Source organism: Saccostrea cucullata, unplaced genomic scaffold (assembly GCF_032062105.1).
Source record: "Saccostrea cucullata isolate Sc308-1 unplaced genomic scaffold, CSIRO_AGI_Scuc_v1 ctg613, whole genome shotgun sequence".
NCBI classification, from domain to species: Eukaryota; Metazoa; Mollusca; class Bivalvia; order Ostreida; family Ostreidae; genus Saccostrea; species Saccostrea cuccullata.
In genome coordinates, this window is record NW_026923726.1 from 180140 (window position 1) to 203213 (window position 23074).

The window sequence follows — 23074 nt, forward strand, 5'->3', positions numbered from 1 at the left end:
TATGTAATAATGACAATTTTTTCCTTTCAGCAAGTTCCACTTGAGAGTATTTAAGTCCCTAACACCTGCATGTACTTGGTCTTTTTCAATATTGTTCGCCAAGAGAATTTCAATGTCAATATCGATTCCTTAAATTTTCAAGGTCGATATATAAATATATATACATGTATATATACATAAGTAAAAACCCATACAAGAAAGTTTGAATAGGTAAACTCTCCGACGTGAATAAAAAAAAACCTGGAAAGCTCGATCGGCATTAATGTAATTTAGTAGCAACCCTTGTCCTTTAAATGTTCACGATAATTTAATGCGCGAATGATTTCAATATTAAAATAATATCAGTGGCATAGTAAACGCCATAAGGTTAGCATCTTACAAGAACTCTAAACATTTAAAGTGATTTTTTTAAAATAACAATGCAGGTAAGAAAATTTATTCATAACTTAACAATTTTATAATTCGATTTGATTGTGTTGTAAATTATAATTCAAATAAAAATCATTGAATTTACGAGGAAAACATTTTTTCCCTAAGACTTTCTATTACTGGAACAAATGAATTATATATTTTTTTAAATATCGGTCTTTCTCCCACATCAAAATCAATGTTTTGATTGTTGTGGACCTAAATTTCTGAACAATGAACACGAGGTTAAATATTGAATACAAGAACATTAATAATTTCTTCCCAAAACATCAATATATCGACATAATGTTCAAGGAACAATTCAAACATCTTCGTGTATCTTTAAAGATACTTAACATACATTTACTCCAAAATGAAACCCCTAATGAATGGACATCATATAAGACCAGTCGATTCAGATTTTTACTAATTAGGACTGCTCTTTGTTTAACCGCTGTAGCTTTACTCATAGTCTTGTTGCATTTTTGTCGTAGTCGACGCCAATATGTTGACGTAGGAATAGCCCCACTTGTGAAACAGCTTATTAGGGAGTCGATCCTTCGATCTGGGATGAATTGTGGGGAGTCGGTTTTTCGATCTGGTATGAATTGTGGGGAGTCGGTCTTTCGATATGGTACGAGTTAACATCGAGTCGCATCGGTCAGTGCTAAGACATAGTTTTACATCAAGTAATTGATTTCAGCAGAATTTTCAGGAATTTGTCAGTAAACTGGAAATACATATAGAATTTTAACGAAATCCAAAGAATTTGCCCTTCAAATTGATATCAAGGAGACTGTTTTTTTTTTTAAATCCTTATACTTTTTAATTAATTACTTGGGCTTGCCTCTAAATCGTATTATGATTCAAATATTTGTAACTCGCTTGGTGTTATGTACAGAACTGTCAAACGTATCTGTTTCTCCGATTTTTATTCCAAACAAATCAATAACTATCATCCGGAAGATTGGAACATCCTTGCAATGTCAATGTTAAGTATTAAATGTGTTGTTGTCACACTAATAAAACGGATTGCATGGAATATTAAGAAGGCTGCGGGAAAATATTGTCACTTAATTGTTAAAGAAATGATCCAGGGATGATGATGTTGCTGCGTTAAGGCACTGACTTATTTCTATTTATAGGAAGAGGGATAGGAAGAGATTACGGCGATGCTGAAACTAAATGAGGAAGATTCCAGGAAAAAGCGTGGATGTACCTATCATCGTTCGATTTGCAATGTTCACTGAAAGGTAAATGACAAGGAAAAAATGCCGACACATTCACGGAACAAGAAACGAAACACTCGTCCGCCTCCGACACGAGAGGCCGAATACAAAATTATGATAGATGTTGTGAACGATGTTTGTCTGGAAATTCGAAAATTTGCCAAAAAATATCTGAACGCAGTAGAATTAAATTATGAAAGCTGTGCAGCTTGCTTGGATGAGCTTCTAACAAGCTGGAAAATGTCTGCTTCTCAGTTCTCTACCTCCAAGGAATTCTGGGAAAAACACAAAATAAAACAAGTGGAAGAAGGCATCAGAAAGAAGCAGGATTACAAGAATTTAGTGTTTATTTGTGAGAGAGCAAGGACTTTTGAAAAACTGATTCCAAATATTCGGGAAAATCTTGTGGAATGTGCAAGGGACCATTTATACAAATATTGTCGGAGTTTTATAGAAGAAACCTACGACGAAGTAGAAATTCGACCTATAACCGAATACGAGGAATGGATAGTAGCAAGCAAAAAGGATATAGACCAAAAAATTGCTTCTTTGAATAACAATATATTAAAGTACGGTGAAATGAAATCACCATTTTATGACTTTATATCCAAGGGCAACATCCACGCAGCATTAATGGAAGAAATATGTGTTCTGAATATTGAAATCGCTCACGCCATAAAGAAATGGATCGCGGACGATGCGTCTTATCCCGATCGTTTATTACAAGAGGTCTTTTTCAATAATTCATACAAAGAAAGTCTAGTCGAAAACATCCGGAAGTTGGAAGAAGAAAAACAAGTCGCCACAAAAAATTTAGACAAAAAACAAAAAGTTAACTATTCAATAATGAGAGATCATGCATACCATAAAAAAGAAAAACACAAACTTAAAAACAGCTTAGAGACTGTGAACTTAAAAATAGAGAGATTGGAAAAACAAATTGAAAATAAAAACACGGAAATTAATGATCTGAGAGAGGCAGTGGCGGACAAAACACCAATCGCCCCTAGAGATCGTCAGGAATTACGGCGGTCGTTAGAGAAAGCGGAGGCGGATCTAGATCGTCTCGAGGAGCGGAAGAGTGTGATGGAAAGACAACACGGGCGGTTAGACAGGGAACTCAAAAAAATCTCAGATAGAACTTACGAACTAAAGGTGGAAATTGTTACCAAACGACACGAACAAGAAGAGATAAAACAGGGAATTGTGGGTACTGAGATTGAAATGAAATCCATCTTAGACCGTCTGAACAGCATTGATGAAAAACAAGAAATTTTGAAAAGAGTGAGAGAACTGAAATTATCTCCCGATACATTAAGAAGGATTAACACTAGGAAACAAGAAGTCACCACAAAAGGTAAATATTCACACAGGAATAAAATGTCCTAGATTTCTTAAATTTCTTAATAGAGCTACATCCACATTTTATTTTACTTGTTTTATCCTTTCATGTGATTTTTTCCTAGAAAAGATAAGATGCAACAACGTCTTTTTTACGTAACAACAAACAAACTGGATATTTTGTAGGAATGACATACGTCTTCGAAGAAGAGATAATTTGAGAATTTTAAGAAATTGTGCGATAAATAACAAAAAAAAAATAATTGTAAAAAGTAATAGATAAACAAAATAAAAAATATAATAATATTTATCCAAATTATTTAAGCTAGAAGGCAGAAAGGTAAATAACTATAAACCTTTTGATATCCTCTCTTTATTGATAGAAGTTTCTTTGTATAACAACAGTGAGTTAGACTATTTTATATCAGAGTTCATCTGCATGATACAGATTCTCTTAACTTGCCCCCAGTTTGGGTACCTGTAAAGTGCGAAACGAAATAGAAACGAAACGAAACGAAATCTGCCGAAACGAAACGAAACCTACCGAAACGAAACGAAACCTACCGAAACGAAACGAAATCAAGACGAAACGAAACGAAATCAAAACGAAACCTGCCGAAACGAAACAAAACTTTCAGAATGTTTTTTAAATCAAGCTATATACATTTACATATAGTTATATATAATGTGTAACTGCATATCGTCTGTTTTTACTTCATATGAAATTTATATAGTTGAAGCACCACAGGTAATTGTTTCGCTTCAAGCTCATACATAGGCGTCAGAAGGAAATTGAAGGTGGGGGGGGGGGCTTTACCAACAAAAAAGGTATGCCCTAATTTTCAATGCCTAAATAATATATATCTTTGCAAAAGAAGTTGGTGGGGGACCCCCCCCCCCCCCCCCGCTTCCGACGCCTATGTCATATTTTGTTAATATCTTACTGAATACTGAATAATTTACCTACTTAAAATGACATCGTTCGCTTCGAGAGACTTTTTTCTGGTCAATTAAATCGTTTTAGACCTCTCTGGTCCAGCCTTTCTAATTGCAAACCACTCATTTCTTCCTCGAAAATTACCTCGATAAAAACAGGACCGTATGTACATTGAAAGGATTGGAGTTGCATGTATAATTGAACGATAAAACCAGACACCTCGGAATGGAATACCAAATACTCTAAGTCTCTGGTTTATTTTATGTTTTAAAACATTCGCAATACAGCAGTACAGTGACTTCATTTCGATCTGTACATAAACGAGCCTTTACATGTAACACATCAATTTTGATAGATATATTGTATCTAGATAAATAAGGACTAAGATATAAAAATTAGAAAATACTGCACATATTGAAATTATACATGCATAGTACGCTCGTGCATATTTGCAGCTAGCAAACATGTAAATAAATCATTAGATTGAAAAGGGAACATAATTCATCGGTAATTAAATTTTATATTAACAAGTGCTTGAACTATATAAATTTTATTTGAAGTACAAAAAAGTCCACATGCAGTTACACATATATACATGAACCTTGATTTGGGGAGAAAAAAACATTTTGATAGTTTTGTTTCGTTTCGGCAGGTTTCGTTTTGATTTCGTTTCGTTTCGTCTTTGTTTCGTTTCGTTTCGGTAGGTTTCGTTTCGTTTCGGTAAGTTTCGTTTCGTTTCGGCAGATTTCGTTTCGTTTCAGTTCGTTTCGTTTCGTTTCGTTTCTATTTCGTTTCGCACTTCACAGGTACCCCCCCAGTTTATATTTATTATTTAAACAGTTAGAAGAGCTTTGTTTTTAAGTGCCTGTATTAGATAAAGGTTTGAAGCATTCTTGGAATGAAATTCTTCATTTACGGAAAAATGTCACCAGAGAGAAACTGGTTCTTGTACCTAAATTCTGGACCAGCTAAGTGGGGTATTATTGGTTATGATTATTTAAGGAGAATTCTGATCCGATTAAATGAATGATGAATAGTTTAACATAGTGACCTGTATTCTCAAAGTACCTTTAAATGTTTCAATAAAAACCACTAAGCTTTATATAGTGTCCCGACCTTCGGCAAAAACGGAGATCTAATTTTTAATATTTAATTTAGGTCCGACTTGCAAACTGAATTCGACAAGTCAAAACATTTCTGTTTATTTTACGAAGAAATGGCATATTTGCACAAGACTTATTCCTCACGTTTGTTACCTATACACATGATCTTTATTTAGTATATTCTAAACAAAAATTATTCAATATTCTCATTCAGAAATAAAAATGGCCTATAGGCGCATGTTCTCTACCGCTCGTCTAGGAATACAAACCCCGGACTACTTGTTTAAAGTGGCTGCTCTTTTAAAAACAAAACAGGTAGAAAGGGACAATCTTTTATATTTAAGTGCACTCAAAATGACATATTGATCCAATTTAACTTTTGTCACATGCCCTGCGAAACACGAAGACACTAGTCTTTAAGCTGTGTTAACGACTTTGTCAATACACAGCACGGTCCAATTCGGGCCATGTAAACAGTCCCAGGCAAGTGTCAGCAAGTTGTTTTCCTTTAAAATATGGATAGAAAGTTTTATAAATGAAAATTTCAGCCCGCGTCAGTATCATTCACAGGGGGGTTAAGTTCTCCCAACAACAAAGATACTTCAACTTTACGAACCGCCGCCTGAAAAGACCAAGAAAGACATTAGAGCCATTTAATTTGAATAAATATTTACAGGAAATTGTTTAACTTTAATAATGTGTTTCACTCTGTAAAAATTCTTCTGCTTTTCCTTGTCACTCCTTATTATAGAATCAGTTCTTTCATTTGCCATATGTTTAAAATGCTTCCATAAATATCTTACTTATAAATGCGAAAACTATTGAAAACAAAAAATTACGGTTTTCAATAATGAACATCTAAGGGAAAAGCCCCTGATATATTAGCAATGGAATGCTTCTTTCCTTTGACTTTGCTATCTTATTATCTTTGTAGAGAAGTCGCCATCACCTGTGATGCATGCACACTTAGGTACTAGGTCTTTGTCTTGCTTTTATGTAAATGGAATTTACCAGCACTTATTACTGAGCTTTTGTTTTATATAATGCTAGTTTTAACAATTTCGCTACTCATCTGTCTTTTTCTCCTGGCCTTTAATATTTGTGTGCTGTTGAATTTTTATCGTGAATAATTATTGATAATGGCAAAACTAACAAAATTCGTTTTAAAGTTAAAAAAAAAATCAAGGAAAATTCAAGCTTTTGAAGTTTTGATTTTCCCTCCATATCAAAGAAGTAATGAGATTATTTTAGAATATTACACATTCATTAGTATCTTTAGTTTTATCGGATTCGTCAAACATGTATGCCATCATAAAATAAAAGCTTAGACTAACAAAGGTGTCGTCATCAATTAATCATGTAATGACAGTGCAAAAATCAAACCCCTGGTTTTTTTTAATCCATTGATTCACGTTGACGATTTTGTAAAGTTATGCATTATGAATGAATACAAATCTGTCCCTGTCCTTTTATAACATTATTTCAACAGCAGTCTTTTAAAAGTACATAAATGATTAAAATGAATAGCAACTTCAGATGATATCTCCGTCCTATCTATCATCAGAGGTTCCGTCCGGGGGGTCAAGTCAACAGAGGGGGCTATCACCCCCAGCTCTTCAGCCAACGGTCAAATACGTGCTGATTTTTCTTGATAATGACTGACATTTTAAAATTGATATTCATTGATTCGATTGACAATATTGAACTGAAAAGATTCATCTGTTGACATTGTGTGATCTCAACAACACGATATCTTTTTGAATACTTTTTATAAAATCAATCATTGGGCAAAAATTATTTGTTAACACAATTTTAATTGCTGTTCAAACGTTTCCTGCAATCGATTTTTATCAATAAATTATTCCAGACTATAAAATTGTTCTATACTCTTTAGAATCTGTGAGCTAACGTGTCGTTTTTTTCTAGTTCAAATGGATGACGCCTGTCGATATGTTGCCTTTCACATTGGACGAGATTGGAAGAAGCTCTACGATCGTCTGCCATTCCAGCCCCCACGTGACCCCGACAGGCGACAAAAGGATGTGGAAGTCATCGACACTATTTCGGCCCGCCAAGACAGAACTCCCGAAGAATCGGCACTTCGTTCTTTGGAAAAGTGGCGCTCTTTTAACAGACATGGCGACATTGTTCAGCTTATAAAGGGACTTCGGAAGCTAAATAAAGTTGAGCTAGCACAAAAACTGGAAAGCAAATTCACTGTTGAAAATGTTTATGGATAAAGACTTGTGTTACGTGACGATGCTAATCAAACGCCATTTTCCATGAATCAGAATTTAGTTTTTCATCAGAACACGTGCCTTTTGTTACATTGCCAACCATCTTGTGGCGTCATTTCTAGTCGTTATTTTTATTACGCATGGTCTCCAACTCCCCTATGCTCTCTCTTAGTCGTCCTATCATTTCTTCCGTCTCCAGTATCTAATTAACAAATATTTATTGTAGTCAACTATAAACTAGGTTTTCAGTATAATCTAGAATAATTGGAAGCTTAAATTTGCATTTTGACGATAAAAATTTCGATTTGGTCAGAATTTTATTTGTAATGAAGTTTTTGTATCTGTGATATGTACTTCATTTTTGAATTTTTACGTCAGGATGAGATTATGAAAAATAAAACTGGATATTAACAGATATTAGTATAAAATTTACGTAGATATGATTTTAATCTGTTGGGTTTTGTACTGTGTTTTACCTCTATCTGAAGTTTCTGTTGTTTCTGTGACGTCATTTTGGACGCCTTTTCTGAAGATTTTTTCAGTTGATCCATCTTTTTCCCGAGCTTCCCGAGTTTTTGATTTATTTTCTCTATCTCCATGTCGACATCAATCACACCCTGTTATGAAATTCAATAAAATGGTTAAATATGTACAAAAGTCTCAGTATTTCTACGGCCCTGCTAAAAGACTAAGTTACGAAAAAACTTTTTTGCTATGGCGCACATACGAGATACGAAGCCAAAAACCTGGAGAAAAAAAAAACAAGAACCTGATTTACTGAGCACAGAACGAGTTCTTGACATCATTAGTACTGCACATGTATTGAAAGTGACAATTGAAGATAACAAGTTTCCGTATTCTTCTAAATCTATTTAAAATTTGTTTTTGAATTAAAAAAATGAAAAGCGTTTTTGCAGAAACATATTCTTTTTTCTTTTAAATTTCTTGTTCTAAATTATGGACACCTTTTGAACAATCAAAGAATAACATTAACAAAAGTTTTAATAGTTCAAACTATTTAGCAAAGGAGACGTCTAACATTTTCCGGGTGTACGAAATTTAGGCGTATTCAAATCTTGCTTTTACTTAACCAATATTTTGGTAATCAATCTCTTTTGGGGACCGATCTTTTGATTTATTAATAAAGACATTCAACAAATTCCGTGATAGAAAAATCATGAAGTTTATTCAACCTGGTCGACTTTTCAAACAGATTCGATTGTATCGATTTAAAAGACGAACTTTTTTTTTTAGTTCATTGCCGTTATCGCACTAACTGAAATGGTTTCCAGAAGATAAGATGTTGAATTGACAAAAAAATATTAAAGTCTATCTGAATAGAAGGAGACTCGCTAATAGCAGGTCCTATAGCACACTCACCACGAAAACGACGCAATCAAAAGAATTGAATAGGATCAATATGGACGACTTTTGAACTAAATTTTGTTGTAGAAATTTTAAATGTGATATGCTATCATTACCCGTTGAGAAATAATTGATATGAATAAGATTGTATACTAAAAGGGGGCCAAAGTATTCAAAACACAATCTTGAGAGTTTATTTAAATTCTTAGTCATCTTTCTCTTTCTGGAATAAAATTGCACTTGAAGCTGCCAGTGGCGAACAAATGAGCGGCCATGGTCGACTCTCTGCGTTGCCATCTTTAGGAATCAGTCATGTTTGGTCAACTAGGTGTACTCAAGTGTTTGGTGATATATCAATACTCAAAATGACATCAGACACAAACAGTACAACCCATATAATCTTTGGTGTGGTGCATTTGTCATATAAATGAAATTTAAATCTTAGGGCAAGAGTGTTTTTTTCCCTATAGAGTAATTCTCTTCTTTTTCAAAGATTTTAAAACTGTCTTCAATTCTAAACGATTTAAAAAAGAGAAAAGAGGTTTCCAAGTACGTGAGGTTGTGATCTTTGACAAAATTTATTTATCTTGCATTAAATCGATTAGAATAGATAGAAGTTGACATAAAACCATATTAAGCAGTTGTCTGAGAGTCTCTTCCTTCACGATCTTTAACTGATAGGTATACCATGAGGATATTTTAACAATGAAGAACAAGTACGCAAAGACGGGAATATATATTAGTAACTCCAAAATTGCTGAGGAGTGGTTCTTGTTTGAATAGAAAATAGAAAGGGTCTCCATTATATACAGTACTACTGCAGTAAATATAATAACAAGGGAGTCTGCAAATCCTTCTTTCATCAATTGTTACCATTCTAATAGATTTTCGCTTCTGAAGCCCCACAAAGTACAAGAACTGACTTCAGATAACTTTGGTGAGTCAGTCTGGTCACTTTAAGACGCAGGCCTTTAGGGCCGTGTAATCGAAGATCATACCTAAGCGCTCAGTACAACAGTCATTCCACATGTGTACTCTGGTTGCTGCAATATTACTAATGCGGGTTATCGGAACGGTAAGAAAACTAAATATAACTAGAGATTAGGCCATTTGTTCAGTGGTTTCTGCATTGATTGCTCTTGTCAACTGGAGCTGGAGGACAGCGCGACACAGGAATGTTGCTGGCCCCCGATCAACGACGCCGCCCTTGAATGCCGACTACTTTCATCTGATGTTAACATGGTCTATAATAAAAGCCAGAGTTTAAAAGGGCTAAGGAACAAGCGAACTGACAAAAATAGATCAGATTTGTTTGAAGGAATTAGAAAATAAATCCTAGAAGATTCATTTTTTGTTAAAGTGAATAGAGAAAGTGAGGAAAAACCATGTAAGACTTCTATATATAGTTTCTACATGAATAAAAGCTATTATATGACATGATCAGATATTGTCTGCAAACATATTTAAATGCATTTTTTAAGAACAATTTACACATTTGTACAATGCCACGTATCAATACAGAAATATTTTTAAATATTTTTTTGCAACAAATCCCTTTACAATATGAAATTGTGTACTGTTCATTCTAAATCCTGTGGAAATTTAAAACATGCCACTTCACAAATGTGAAACAATGAAGCTATCCCGATTCTGTCCTAAAGATAAGACCTCTTGTAAACCTTTCTCTAATTCTAGAATCGCATATTAACTTGTGATCATGGTATTGTGTCTTTTTGTACAGATTATGCCGATAAATACAGAAAAAAAAATAGTACCAAAGAAAATTGTTCACCCCCGGCCTAAATGACTACATTTATCAATCTTCGACATGTTTTGCTTTTTGAAATTAGGCCCAAGATTCATTAACTGCCTATTATAGTATTAAAAAAGACTGTCAGCTCCCTTTTATCACTGCTGAGTAAAAGTGTTGCCCTCTTCAGCTGACATTGGAAGTAAATGATTGGAAGGTTAAAAAGTACGACTCCCTAGAGAAATAATTGCCACGATTTGCTGACATATTTGTATGTTATTCCGGGACTTTTGACTCCTCAGGTAACATAACGTATAGCGGTGTGGGAGATACGAGAATGACGCAGCATTTTAAAATATCTTATTCTAAACCTAAGAATACCTAGTTAATTCTATTGAGGTTTCTGAAGGACATCTTGCTCTTTATTAGTCCCTATCACTGGATCGAATTTTGGCTGACGTTCTTCATACCAATACTGTTAAGCCCTTTCTCTTTTTACTAAATTTTACTGCGGAATGTTATGTCTACCTGATTCAAAACATCAAAGGCGGATAAGACTAGTCAAAACGGGATGCTTACTCTTTAAAGGCACATGATCCCACTCTGAAATTTCTGGGTGTCTGTGTTTAGTATCCCGTTTACAGATTTATATTTTTTGAGAATTTTTTTTGTAGATCGATTGCTGCTCAATTTTACCTTTTATTACTACTAAATAAAGAAAATATAACAATGCAGTTTTTTACTCCATTCGTCCAAACATTTTTATACCGGTATCCGCATTTTCTAAAGAACGCTCAAATACTAAGTATATTGTTGATGTCCGCCCATCTATCTATTACATCATATTTTGCCTACAACTACTATATTTTGTGCAATATAGTCAACTCATCTTTTGAAATATGACCGGCGCTGCCAAGAACATGTGCAAAAAGATTTCTGAAATTCTAATTTTCACCCAGAGGGGCGGGAATAAAACTGTGTTTTTCTATCAAAGTTAAACCTGCCTCTCTGATCTCCTCTTACATTTTTTGCAGTAGCCCGCACAGTTTTTGCAACATGAATGAAAGTGTCCTAAGCTGTGTAAAACGTTTCGGAGAACATGGAACAATGGAAAGGGTGTCAAAAAAAGACGTTTTTCTACTAAGAAATCAGGTTTCTCTGAAATCCTCTTACATTTTTGCAGTAACTTACCCATTTTTTAAGATTGGTTGTGTCCTGCTGATGTGTAATAAAATTTGGAATTCATTTTCACCCTAGGGTCCACTCTATGCCTTGTCCGTCCGTCTGCCTAGCTGGCTGTCTGTTTGTCCGCAAAAACTTTTAACCTTACCCATTACTTTTAATTGGTTAGAGCTATGGCTTTCATATTTCACATGTGTATTGTTTGTGACAAGACTTTTCTTCGGGTATCAATATATTTGACCTTTTGACCTTGGAGTCTGGGCACTTTTGACAAAAATACAAAACTATAACCTTGGTCATAACTTTTGAACATTTGGTGATAGGACTTACATACTTTATATGTGTTTATTGTGACAAGACCATTCCAGGATATATTTTTTAACCTTTTAACCCTAGAGTTTAACCATCTTTTAAAAAAAACTTTAACCTTGGCGATAATTTTAGAACTGTTAGATCTTGGGCCTTCTTATTTTCACAGATTTATTCCTTGTGACAAGGATTTTCCATGGATGTATTTATTTCTGACCTTGAACTTTGTGGTCAACTTACTGTTAAAAAAAATTAACCTGGGCCATAATTTTTGAAGAAGAGTTTACGATAGGGGTTAAATATTTCACGTCTTATGAGTCATGACAAACCTCTCCTTTGGTACAATTAATTTTGACCATAAACCTTGACCTTAAAGTTTGACCCACTTTCAATAATTTTTTGATCTCTTATCCTCTAGTTTAACATGCATATGAGAAACTTATATCTTCACTATAACCTGCCAAATTGGGACATCAATGGTTCACAACACATCGTTTCCTCAACTCTTACTTTTTCTGAAATAGTGTCCTTAAGCTCTGGGCTGTTCATTGTCTGTCGAGCTGTTTTCCACAAAACCTTTAGCTCTGCCCATAGCTTTTGATTGGTTAGAGCAATGGTTTTCAGGTTTCACATGTGATTACATGTGTTAAGGCCTCCCTTTGGGTACCAGTATATTTGACCTTGGAATTTGACCCAATTTTGCAAAAATAAATTTCAAACTTTTACCTTGGCCATAACTTTTGAACAGTTGCTGCTAGCGCTTTCATACACCAGATGTGCATTTATTCTGAGTTGAACTTTCCAAGGAAATAAATGTTTTTAACCTATTAAACTTGGCAAAAGAGTTTGACTTACTTTTGAAAAAAACTTTAACCTTGGTCATAATTTTTGAACAGTTGGTGCTAGGGCTTAAGTATTTCACAAATACCATTTATTTGAACCCTTTGACCTTAACCTTGTAGTTTGAACCACCTTTTAAAAAGTTTAATCCAGGCCATAACTTCTAAATGGTTGTGCTCGGACTTTCACATTTCAGAGGAATAATTATTTTAAGTTCTTCCTTTAGGTAACAGCATTTTTCATCTCTGACCTTAGAGTTTGAATTGCATTTGAGAAACCTAACCTTTGCCAAAAGCTGCCATATGTGGGTATCAGTGTTTCACCTACACATATTGTTTTTTCTGGGGGGGGATTTTTTTTTGTTTGTTTTTTTTTTTTTGTTTATGTTCACATATTATTAATAGTATACATGATAGATCTGTAGTTCAGCAAAAGCCACAGTATCATAATACATGTACCTTAAAATATCTTAAATTGATGCAATGTTACTGGAAACATGACAATATTTACTTTGCCAATGACAGATGCATGATAGTAACCTGCCCTAGAAAAAATATTAAATACCTTGCGCTCTCATTTTTATTACACACTTATGAACTCCAATGAGTGCTGTTACTATTTTCTATTAAGGTAGGGCACTTAATCAAATGAGGAATAAAATCCATGGGCTGAAATGATTTTGAAGAAACATAGCTGTTTTATGTTCTAAACAAGAGAGTTCAATATAACTAGACAGGGAAAAAAGTTTATTGTCTAGTTTGTTTGAAGTTCACAGAAACTCATTTTCTTCACTATTATGGCACTAGATTATAGATCATCCATGTAGTCAATAAACCCTCTGCACAACATACTTGCAAATGAAATACACAGTATCATAACATAGAATATCTCACGGTCCTTTAAACTGCAGTAAAAATAAATGTAAAGACTTTCATGAAAATTTTCGAGAATATGTTTTAAAAAACTAAGAATAATTATAAAACACCTTGTATAAAATGCCCATGAGCCACAAAGCGCCGATAATTTTTCTCTCTGATGAAACCTATATTAATGGTGGCCATAAAAGATTTTTAAAAATATGTCCCTGATTTCAACAAATAGAATTTACCAATCTAATTAAAATAAGATGTTCCAAATCCGCTACCGCTTCTCAAATGTTTGAGAAGCGGTAGTGGATTTGAAACATCTAATTTTAATTAGATTGAGAATTTACAGGATATTTACCAGTTATAGAGAAAATTCTGAAGTGTAAAATTTTACATTCTGATTTATGGCACCATCTTGAAAAGACAACATGTGCATGCATTATTTTTCCTAAGGGGAAAGTATTCAAAACCTATTTTTCTCCTACTAAAATTTAGGGACCTGAATTTAAAACATGTACACTATATAAAATATTTTACATCTAAGTTTGTTTGTTTTTTTTTGGGGGGGGGGGGGGGGGGTAACAAAAGTTTTAAAGTAAACAAAAACTTAAATCAAACTTTTACCCCCAAAATAAAAATATCTCATTTTGAGTGCGTACACTAAGACCTTTGAATCCCTTTCTGACAAATTTGTCAACTTTGATTTTAATTGAACAAGTGGTCAGTGAAGATGTTACAGACAGAAGAACAATGTTTAAAATGGTCCATAAAATTAGTGAGCATGCAGGATGACTTCATATCTGCCCTGCCAAAAATCTATCAATTGACTTGTCTAAAAATTATTCTGATTATTTTGATCCCGATTTTATAGATTGGTAAGTTTTCACCATTCATGATTTGTAATATTTCCCTATTGGTACAATTAGTTGACCTGAGACAGATTAATTAATTAGCAGAGATTTCAACATATCCAACTTCTCACTGATATGAGACAATTTGTTTGCTCATGGCAAAACTTGTGCTTCTTTGACAGCTGAGAGCACAGATAATATTTCAAGCATTGCAGTTGACAGAAGCAAGTTCACAGAAACGTTTGGCTAAGATGTGTTCAATACCAACACAGTCAGGATATGCTTCTTATGCAAGCTAGATATTTAATTGGTCATTTTAAAATAGTCCTTAACTACATATGTAAGACAGGAAGTAAAACATCAGAAACAATCACTATTATTTATTATGAAGACAAGGTTAACGGAAAATTCAGGGCTAGTTGAGAAAAGTGGTACAGGCATGCAGTCATAGGAAATGAAAAGTCACAAACTGCTGATACAGTTAAATGTATATTTGGGTGTATTAAAGTGATATTATATTTGCAACTATCCTAAAGAGAAACTGGGTGAGGGTGGAGGTTGGGGGGGGGCTGTAGGGGAAAATAGTGCAATAAAAGTGACAAACCTTCAAAATGATGCCAATCTCTGTTTTATTGTCCAGGTGATAAACTGTGCAGTCTGCTGGAATTTCCTGTGTGACTATGTCTACAGCTTGACATCGTGATACTATCTGTAGAGCCTGCAGCAGATTGGGTGTGTTTAGATGGCTCTCTGGGGGCACTCTGATATAAACTGAAGTGGACAAAGATTTCAATTAAGCAAATGTAGGCTTGGTGATTTCCAGAATTTTTTTTATGCGTGACTTTTAACACTGATGATCCCAATCATTTTAAGAGAAAAGGGTTCTTTCATTAAATAGAATAATCTGAGATACATTAATTAATTTTATAGATTACAGTTCAATTACTTAAAGTAAATTGTTCTGTTAAATACTCCTTTGGGATATAATGTTAAAATTAATGAATACATGTATACTTAAATCACTTAAGTAACCTATATATTCTGTAACCTAGTTGCTCTTAAATATGTAGAATGATGGATAATATAGCTAAGGGTCTGTATCAAAACTGACTTTTTTTTGCAATCAACATTATTATGTATTTAGACCTGAAGCAAAGAATCACTAAATCTCATTGGGGTAATTCATTATGGAAACATTATTTGTTTACTTTGCCATGGGAAATAAGGAAATCAAATCACTGCTTTATAACATGTATGACAGAATCTTTTTCCCTTGAAGTGGGTCTATTCATTAGGTCCGTCCGACGTAAGGTTTTATCCACGATAACGTTTGTTGTGTTGTGGAAGACACAAAATTTTGTATAAGTCATATCACCTGTTCTCTCTGTATAATATATGTGTCTGAATGTATACAATGTATCTATTCTATCCATTTAATTAACAATATATTTTACAGTAATGAACTACAGGGAATAAAAACTACTTTGCTGTAAGCATCAATTCATTACATAAAGCCTGTTTGCTTTTTTTCTATAAAAATGCAAATTTTACTGTGGTAAGAAATTTTCAACGTTCAATGGCAATAACTTGTGGAAAAGGGTCAATCAATATGAAACTAAATCTTGATCTGAAAGTATCAATATTGAAGAGAAAAACCAAAAATCACCTCATTATTTAAAACCACAGCAAAAACAAGTCCCTAAAATGGTTAATACTATAGAAGTACTTTTTTCCGCGTGGTATTAATTTACGCTATGTACGTGGTCACAAATTTTCCGCAGAAATTTGTACAAGCGTACTAAATATAAATGTACATGGTATATAGTGACAGTCTAGGAAATCCGTGTAATTTTCTACACGCGGATTAAACAGAAATTGATATTCCGCGGAATAATGACCTCGTGGAAAAAAGTACGTTTACAGTAATTTAGAAATGTTTAAAGTTTAAGGGGAATAACTTGATCTGTAAGTAAAGAGACATACCATAATAATTCAATTTTTATCAAAAAGATGGCCAAAAAAAGTTTCATCAAACTATGTTGAAGTGATGAAGGTGCTTTCAAGGTGCTTAATTCTAGGAAATCCCCCAACATGGACGTCATAATGTGAATTTTCAAAACTGACATTCAAACGCCATACAGGGCAGTTTTGAAGTAAGGAAGGGTACATAAAGTATCAGATATAGAAGTAAATTATATGATTGATGGATTTCACGGTTTAGGCCAGGAACATATATTATAGAAGAAATAATACCCAAAGTGAGTGACAAAAAATCCACCAACGTTAACTGAGGATTTCTACAATGCTTCGATCTGTAGATCTCTGGATTGTCTGTTCAAATTTTATCAACTAGAGAGCTTAATTCTGTTCTGCAGCTATTTGGGAAAGGGGAGGGGGGGGCTTACATTTAAAAGAAAGAAAAAGGGATAAATTATATCACAAAAAAACTACAATTTAAAATTTATGTTTTGGAAGGTTTAGTTTACTGTGGTTTCATCAATTTTCTTTGCATTCAATTTTCGTGGATTTTGTAAAACAGACATTTTTGAGGATACGTAATTTCAAGGATGAAAGTATTGTCTATACAAATGAATAACACATTTCTCAATTAAATGAACATTTAATTTCATGCATATGCTCAACAACGAATTCCTCGAAAATTGGTGCTCAACGAATATTGATGAAACCACAGTAGTTCTTATGTCCAGTAGATGACCTTGAAACTGACCAGCAGGACACAAACCCTGACCTTTGAGCTGCTTGCTTTTGATGCTGTATCTGGTGGCTACAGAGAGGACGTGTGTAGCTATAGCCCTGACTCTCTCTACCTGGCCCTCCAACTCTCTGTCTCGGTATGGAACCTAAACACAATATAGACAAGTCAAAACTTGTGGAATCATTTAATTTTATTCTAGACAATTGGTGGAAAACCAATCCATTTAATTTGAAATACCCGGTAAATGCTCAATGATATGTTTGAAATAATATTACAAATAATTCTAGATGGCTGAAAATGAGAGAAAGTTTTTCAGTTAAATATTAAGTATGAAGATAAAAGGTTCAATAATATTCATTAAAACCTGTCTAATCCAACATGCACTGGGAAACAAATTTTGTTTCAAAATAGACAGGGTGTGGTAGTGATAATGTAAGGAAAATAGTGAAATTGGAATTGAAATCAACATCAGAATTCACATTGAAACAGAGTGTTTAGGTGTCAAACTAGACAATTTCAAGTGTATTTTCTGATTATACAATTAAATTACAGAGTATATTTTCTAACTAGATCTTACATCAGCAGGGTCTGGGTACTTGGCCACACACACACTGACCGCCTTGTCTACAATGGGCAGTCTCTGGTAGAGCTCCTCAGATAAGTACGGCATGAAGGGACTTAGACCTCGTAAAAACACATCTACACACAGACACAGGATCTGCTTAGTGGCTTCCTTCCTATCAGCATCCTCACCATTCAAAATAGACTTTGAATATTCCTTAAAGTAAAATTTAGTTTTAAATTTCCTGTGATATGCATTCATATATTACACAGAAATGCAAAAAAAAAACATAATGAAACTGCTTCAAACACATTAAAATTCTGGCTAAAGGGGGCATAGCATTCATAAAGACAGTATGCCTTCATTTAATAGTAAGTTGTTTTTTTGGGGGGTGGGGGTATATTTTTCATTTTTCATGAAAGGAGAAAGAAATGAGCCTGAATTAAATAGCTGACTGCTTTATTTTATCAAGAAATAATGAACTTTTTGCAGGACTTGCCAATTATTTAGTAAGACCAAAAGAGAATGTCCCATATTTTGATCATATATGTATTTTTGTAAAATTAAGCTAAGAACACCACATGTCAGAACCATGCCAAAGACCCTGTGTCTTTTACAACCAATGAGTTCCATGTCAACTTAAAATATGGCTAATACTGGGGTCTTGTAAAAAGCTTATAAATTTCAAACATAGCTAATCTGTAAAATATAATCCATTTGGATACCAGTAAAACCAACACTAAAACACCCTACATACCAAATACACATCACAGAAGTCAGATAGCCAGAAATTCTGTAAGGCCTTGGTACAGAACTGTAAATCATAGGACTGAAATCCTTCGTGACAGATTTCCACCATGTTAGAGAGACGGCTCAGTATCCATTGGTCCATTAGATCACCTGACTGTCCTACAGGCGTGTTATATTGTACGGCAGTGTCTGTGTGGCTGGTGACAAATTTAAAGCTGTTCCAGATTTTGTTACAGAAACGCGTCCTGGCCTGAACATGTTCAACATTCATGGGGATCTCATCATCTAGAAAAACAGAATCACTAAAAAATTACTGTGTAAAGTACTTTACATGTAAACGAAATTAATATTGTAAGTTTACTTTCTCAAATTCAGTTAAGCATTAAAATTTAACTATCAGCATCCAGAGCATGATTTATAATACTGTACAAATACTTTTTTCCACGTGGTATCAATTTACGCTATGTACGCGGTCACAATTTCTCCGCGGATATTTGTCCCATTGTACTCAAAATACGTGTTAGGAATATAGTGAGAGTTCAAGAAATCCGCGTAATTTTCTACCTGTGGACTAAAGAGAAATAGAGATTCCACGGAATTATGACCACCGTGGATAATAGTACGTCTACAGTAAGTATCCAAGCATGTACTCTAGCTGCATGTTTGGTTTTGATGCACTAGTTTTAAAGGCACAAACATATCTAATGCCTTAATATTAAAAACAAACCTTTGAAATCATAGGAACACAGCATATATCTGAGAGCGTCTGTCCCACAAGCTGGGATTCCGTTGGGGAAGTCTTTTCTCTGACCCTCTTTGGCTGTCTGTACTTCCTGGGGGGACAAATTTCCATCTTCTACCTTCTTGTGTAACTCCTCAAGTGTGATACCAGAAATAACATCTATTGGATCAATGACATTGCCCAGGGATTTACTCATTTTCCGGCCATGAGCATCTCTCAGCAGCCCATGGAGTAATATCTGTAAATAGGGAAAGTTTCTTTAGATACAGCTTACATTTATACATTTCAGTAATAAATAATGTCAACACACTCTACAAATAAAACATAATTTATATAATGAAGTGATATATTTATATGTAAACCTTTGGAAATGGCAGTTGATTGGTCAATTTCAGCCCAAGCATCACCATTCTGGCAACCCAGAAAAACAGAATGTCACTTCCTGTTTCCATGAGGCTTATGGGATAGTATTTCTCCAAATCCATCGTCTATCAATAAAAGAAATATACATTTATTATATACCTAACGTGTATCACTCAATTTTACTGTAGAATTAACGGAATCACGTGACGTCGTGATCCGACTTTCCGGATCACCACACTGTGGTTTTTTGAATCCATATCACCACTCTCTGAAACTGATGACGTAGTATGCAAAAACATGACGTTATTTTTCTTGCACGTTAAAAAGTCCATTGTTATTATGCTTTGTTTATGGATAAATATTATACAATTGATCTCTAAAGTTTTATTTTTCTATATTTAGCTAGTTATAAGGGGGTATATAATAAATTTATCATGATAACAGTAACTTGATCCGAAGAGCCGTATCACGTCTCGTTGACAGGCGCGGATCATCAGATCAAACTCAAAGCTTCGCGTCTCATTAGATCTGATGATCCGCGCCTGTCAACTCAACGTGATACGACCCTTCGGATCAAGTTACTGTTATAATGATATATATGTATCTTCTTTAAACCTAGTGTATTGTCAAAATTATTTCAGCTGTATTTTATATAGGGTAGAATTTACTTCCAGTTTACATTAAATTAATTCAAGAAAGAGTTTAAACATATGTAACATTCCATAAAACCATGAATAAATGCATTTACATACATGTACATGTAGTACATTAATATGTAATATAAATGCATCAGTGAAATTTACACAGATAACTCTTTCTATATGGTAAAGTTTCAGGTTATGAAAAAAATAATGTCAGCTTTCTTTTAAGATATTAACTTCAAATAACAAAGCAGACCTGATTTGGCCATCCGAGGGGTGAGAATGGAAACAAGGCAGAGGAAAACCATGTATCCAAGACATCTTCATCTGGTGAAAAATTGTTTTGTACATGTAAAAATCACAAGGAAATCACATATGATACTATTCTAGTAATTACTAGTAACTCAGATTGTTTTGTGTGGGACAAACTTTTGCTATACTTGCAGGGAAAGGAAATTTTATAAATGTCATGTACCTTGATTTATCACTATATCCTCTTCTTTAGAGTTCAGTGTTTGAGCTGCTTTTGTCAATGCCTCTTGAGGTGTCTTAGCTACCACCCATATGATCTTTTTACAACCCTAAAGTGTTTAAACATGACACCTGTTCATTATTTATATATTAATGACTTACATGTAAGTAATTTTCAAAAGTGTGCTTTGCATATTTTTCCTTTTACCATTAAGTTACAAAATATCAAAGAATTTCTATGCAATTTTTGGAGTAATTTTTTTTTTCAAAAGAAAAGATAAGCTACACAGAAAGTTAAATATATGTAGCCAGGACTGATTTCTAACCTCATTTTTATTGTATGCTTGATAAGCTGGTATTCTGTGTCCCCACCATAGCTGTCTAGAAATACACCACTCCCTACGATTAAAAGTCTCTGGTTAACATTCATCTTTGTACAGTGTAATGGGTCTATAGGAATCTTATTTTGTGCTACAAATATTTTGCAACCATAATTAATTTTGCTGTCAAATTTTACAAAAACGTCAAAGTGTTTTTTTTTTTAATTTGACCACAAAAATGTAGATATTGAACGAAAAAAGTGTACACATTGCCAACAAGTTTCACAGTCAACCTAAACCACTTACTGTGAATCCTTGAGCCAATTAAACCAAACTTTTTCATGGTATTCTGGTACAAAACTAAGCTTCTTAGATTTCACTGCCTGCAATAAAAATATAAATGAATTTCAACAAAATCAAAATACATACCGGTTCATGTAATACAGATGTTCATATAAGTTAAAACAAACCAGAAAATTGTAGCAGATACTTTTATATTCATTTGATACCCCTGTGAAAACTGTAACAGATATGTACATTGCATTGACTCTTCCAAGTACAACTGATGCCATGTGAAATCTGTACTACTCTAGATATTTACATGGATGCCATGTGAAATATATGAGATGCCTATATTGACAGCCTTGTGAAAATGTACTAGACATTTACATTGATAGCTATGTGTAATCTATGGTACTGGATACTTACATTGATGCCATATGAAATATATACCAGACATTTACATTGCATTGATAGCTACATAAAATCTGTTTCAAAAACTTACATTGATAGCCATGGCAGACATTTCCTCCATTTTGACAAACCACTGTTCCATGGCCAATGGTTCTATCACATCCTTAGTGCGACTAAATGTGCCAAGAAATTAAACATAAATTTCAAACAAGATGCAAATCTTTATAAATCAAATAACAAATGCAAAATGATACTTCAGTAACCACTGCAAAAATTAATATATTGATTTAATGAAAACCTATACCCAAAATTGTCCTCAAGCATACATATGTATGTGATTTTGATATACATGTATACAAATTCATGCTTTGGGATCATACTTTTTTACTTCAATTCATATTTATAGTCACTATGTAATAAGCCCCTGTACTTACCTACATATAGGTATTGTCATGGCATGACTCTTTGTGCCTCGGTATAAATTCAGTCTCTTTAGATCTTCCACCACTAACTTTCTGGCATCAAATCTTTTTACCCCAGCGTACGTGTCCCCCACATTCTCCATGACACCAGACCTACTGATGACCGATTTAGAGGGTAGTCCATGTCGCTGTCCAATCTCGTGGTCATTCTTATCATGGGCAGGAGTGATTTTCACAGCACCTAACCAAAGTTGAAAAATTATTTCTATTAAATTAAAGACCAATTTAATGCAACAGTCACAGTGCATTTTTCTTACTTCATAAAAACATTAAATTCATACAGATAATGAAATACAGTATAAAGAAATATCATACAAACTGGTCTTGTGTTGCTTTAAGTGATTAAAATCAAGTTTTCTTTTAAAGTACTTTCTTGAATAAATTTACCTGTTCCGAATTCCATGTCAACAAAATCATCACAAACAATTGGAAGCTGCCTTTCATCAATGGGGTGTTGTACAGAACAGCCATGTAAATGCTGATACCGAGAATCCAGGGGGTGTACAGCAACAGCCGTGTCTCCCAGCATTGTCTCTGGTCGAGTAGTTGACACAACAATTTCTTCATCTGATAAAAAAATCTTGGAGAATTTTTAATGGTACAAGCAGTATATTTTACTATAATTTTAGTAAAGTCTTGTGATTTTTTGGTTGAATTTCCCTTAAAGTGCACTGGTAGCTGAAAGTCCTGCCATTTGTACTTTGTAGAATTTCAAATTCAAGAGAAATACCGGTAATAAAAATTTTAATATGTTCATCAAATAATAAGTAAGAAAGCAAAATAAATACTTTTTCATTTTAAAATGAACAAGCAAAGTTGTCCTCTTTTAAATGTATTTTAAAATGTTAACTCTTTGGAAATCTTGCCTTCCAGCATAAATTTGTTCTTATCTGCATTTTCTCAAATACATGTTGTT

General features: G+C 33.8%; 2 protein-coding genes across 5 annotated transcripts in view; one reads left to right on the forward strand and one right to left on the reverse strand.

Annotated features, from left to right (window-relative positions):
• Positions 1-1557: 1557 nt before the first annotated feature.
• LOC134264778 (myosin-9-like) lies at positions 1558-7258 on the forward strand. Of its 3 annotated transcripts, none has more exons than XM_062747061.1 (3): positions 1558-2994; positions 3304-3318; positions 6945-7258. In XM_062747061.1, the coding sequence occupies exons 1-3, from the start codon at positions 1680-1682 to the stop codon at positions 7256-7258; spliced, it is 1644 nt and encodes a 547-aa protein (XP_062603045.1). In that variant the 5' UTR covers positions 1558-1679. The 3 variants fall into 3 exon arrangements, with proteins under 3 accessions (XP_062603045.1, XP_062603044.1, XP_062603046.1); XM_062747060.1 differs by lacking the exon at positions 3304-3318 and adding an exon at positions 5953-5988; XM_062747062.1 differs by lacking the exon at positions 3304-3318.
• Positions 7259-7328: 70 nt separating this feature from the next.
• Positions 7329-23074, reverse strand: part of LOC134264777 (valine--tRNA ligase-like) — a 30411-nt gene continuing 14665 nt past the window's right edge. For both annotated transcript variants that reach the window (XM_062747058.1, XM_062747059.1), the window contains 15 exons: positions 22546-22725; positions 22111-22339; positions 21768-21849; positions 21290-21366; positions 20990-21062; positions 20668-20773; positions 20449-20519; positions 19551-19676; positions 19174-19426; positions 18454-18731; positions 17712-17912; positions 17168-17279; positions 15023-15189; positions 7732-7872; positions 7329-7457 (listed from right to left, as the gene is read on the reverse strand). In XM_062747058.1, coding sequence (XP_062603042.1) covers positions 7374-7457; positions 7732-7872; positions 15023-15189; positions 17168-17279; positions 17712-17912; positions 18454-18731; positions 19174-19426; positions 19551-19676; positions 20449-20519; positions 20668-20773; positions 20990-21062; positions 21290-21366; positions 21768-21849; positions 22111-22339; positions 22546-22725 — 2180 coding nt within the window. In that variant the 3' untranslated portion in view covers positions 7329-7373. The remainder of the gene's footprint in view (positions 7458-7731; positions 7873-15022; positions 15190-17167; positions 17280-17711; positions 17913-18453; positions 18732-19173; positions 19427-19550; positions 19677-20448; positions 20520-20667; positions 20774-20989; positions 21063-21289; positions 21367-21767; positions 21850-22110; positions 22340-22545; positions 22726-23074) is intronic.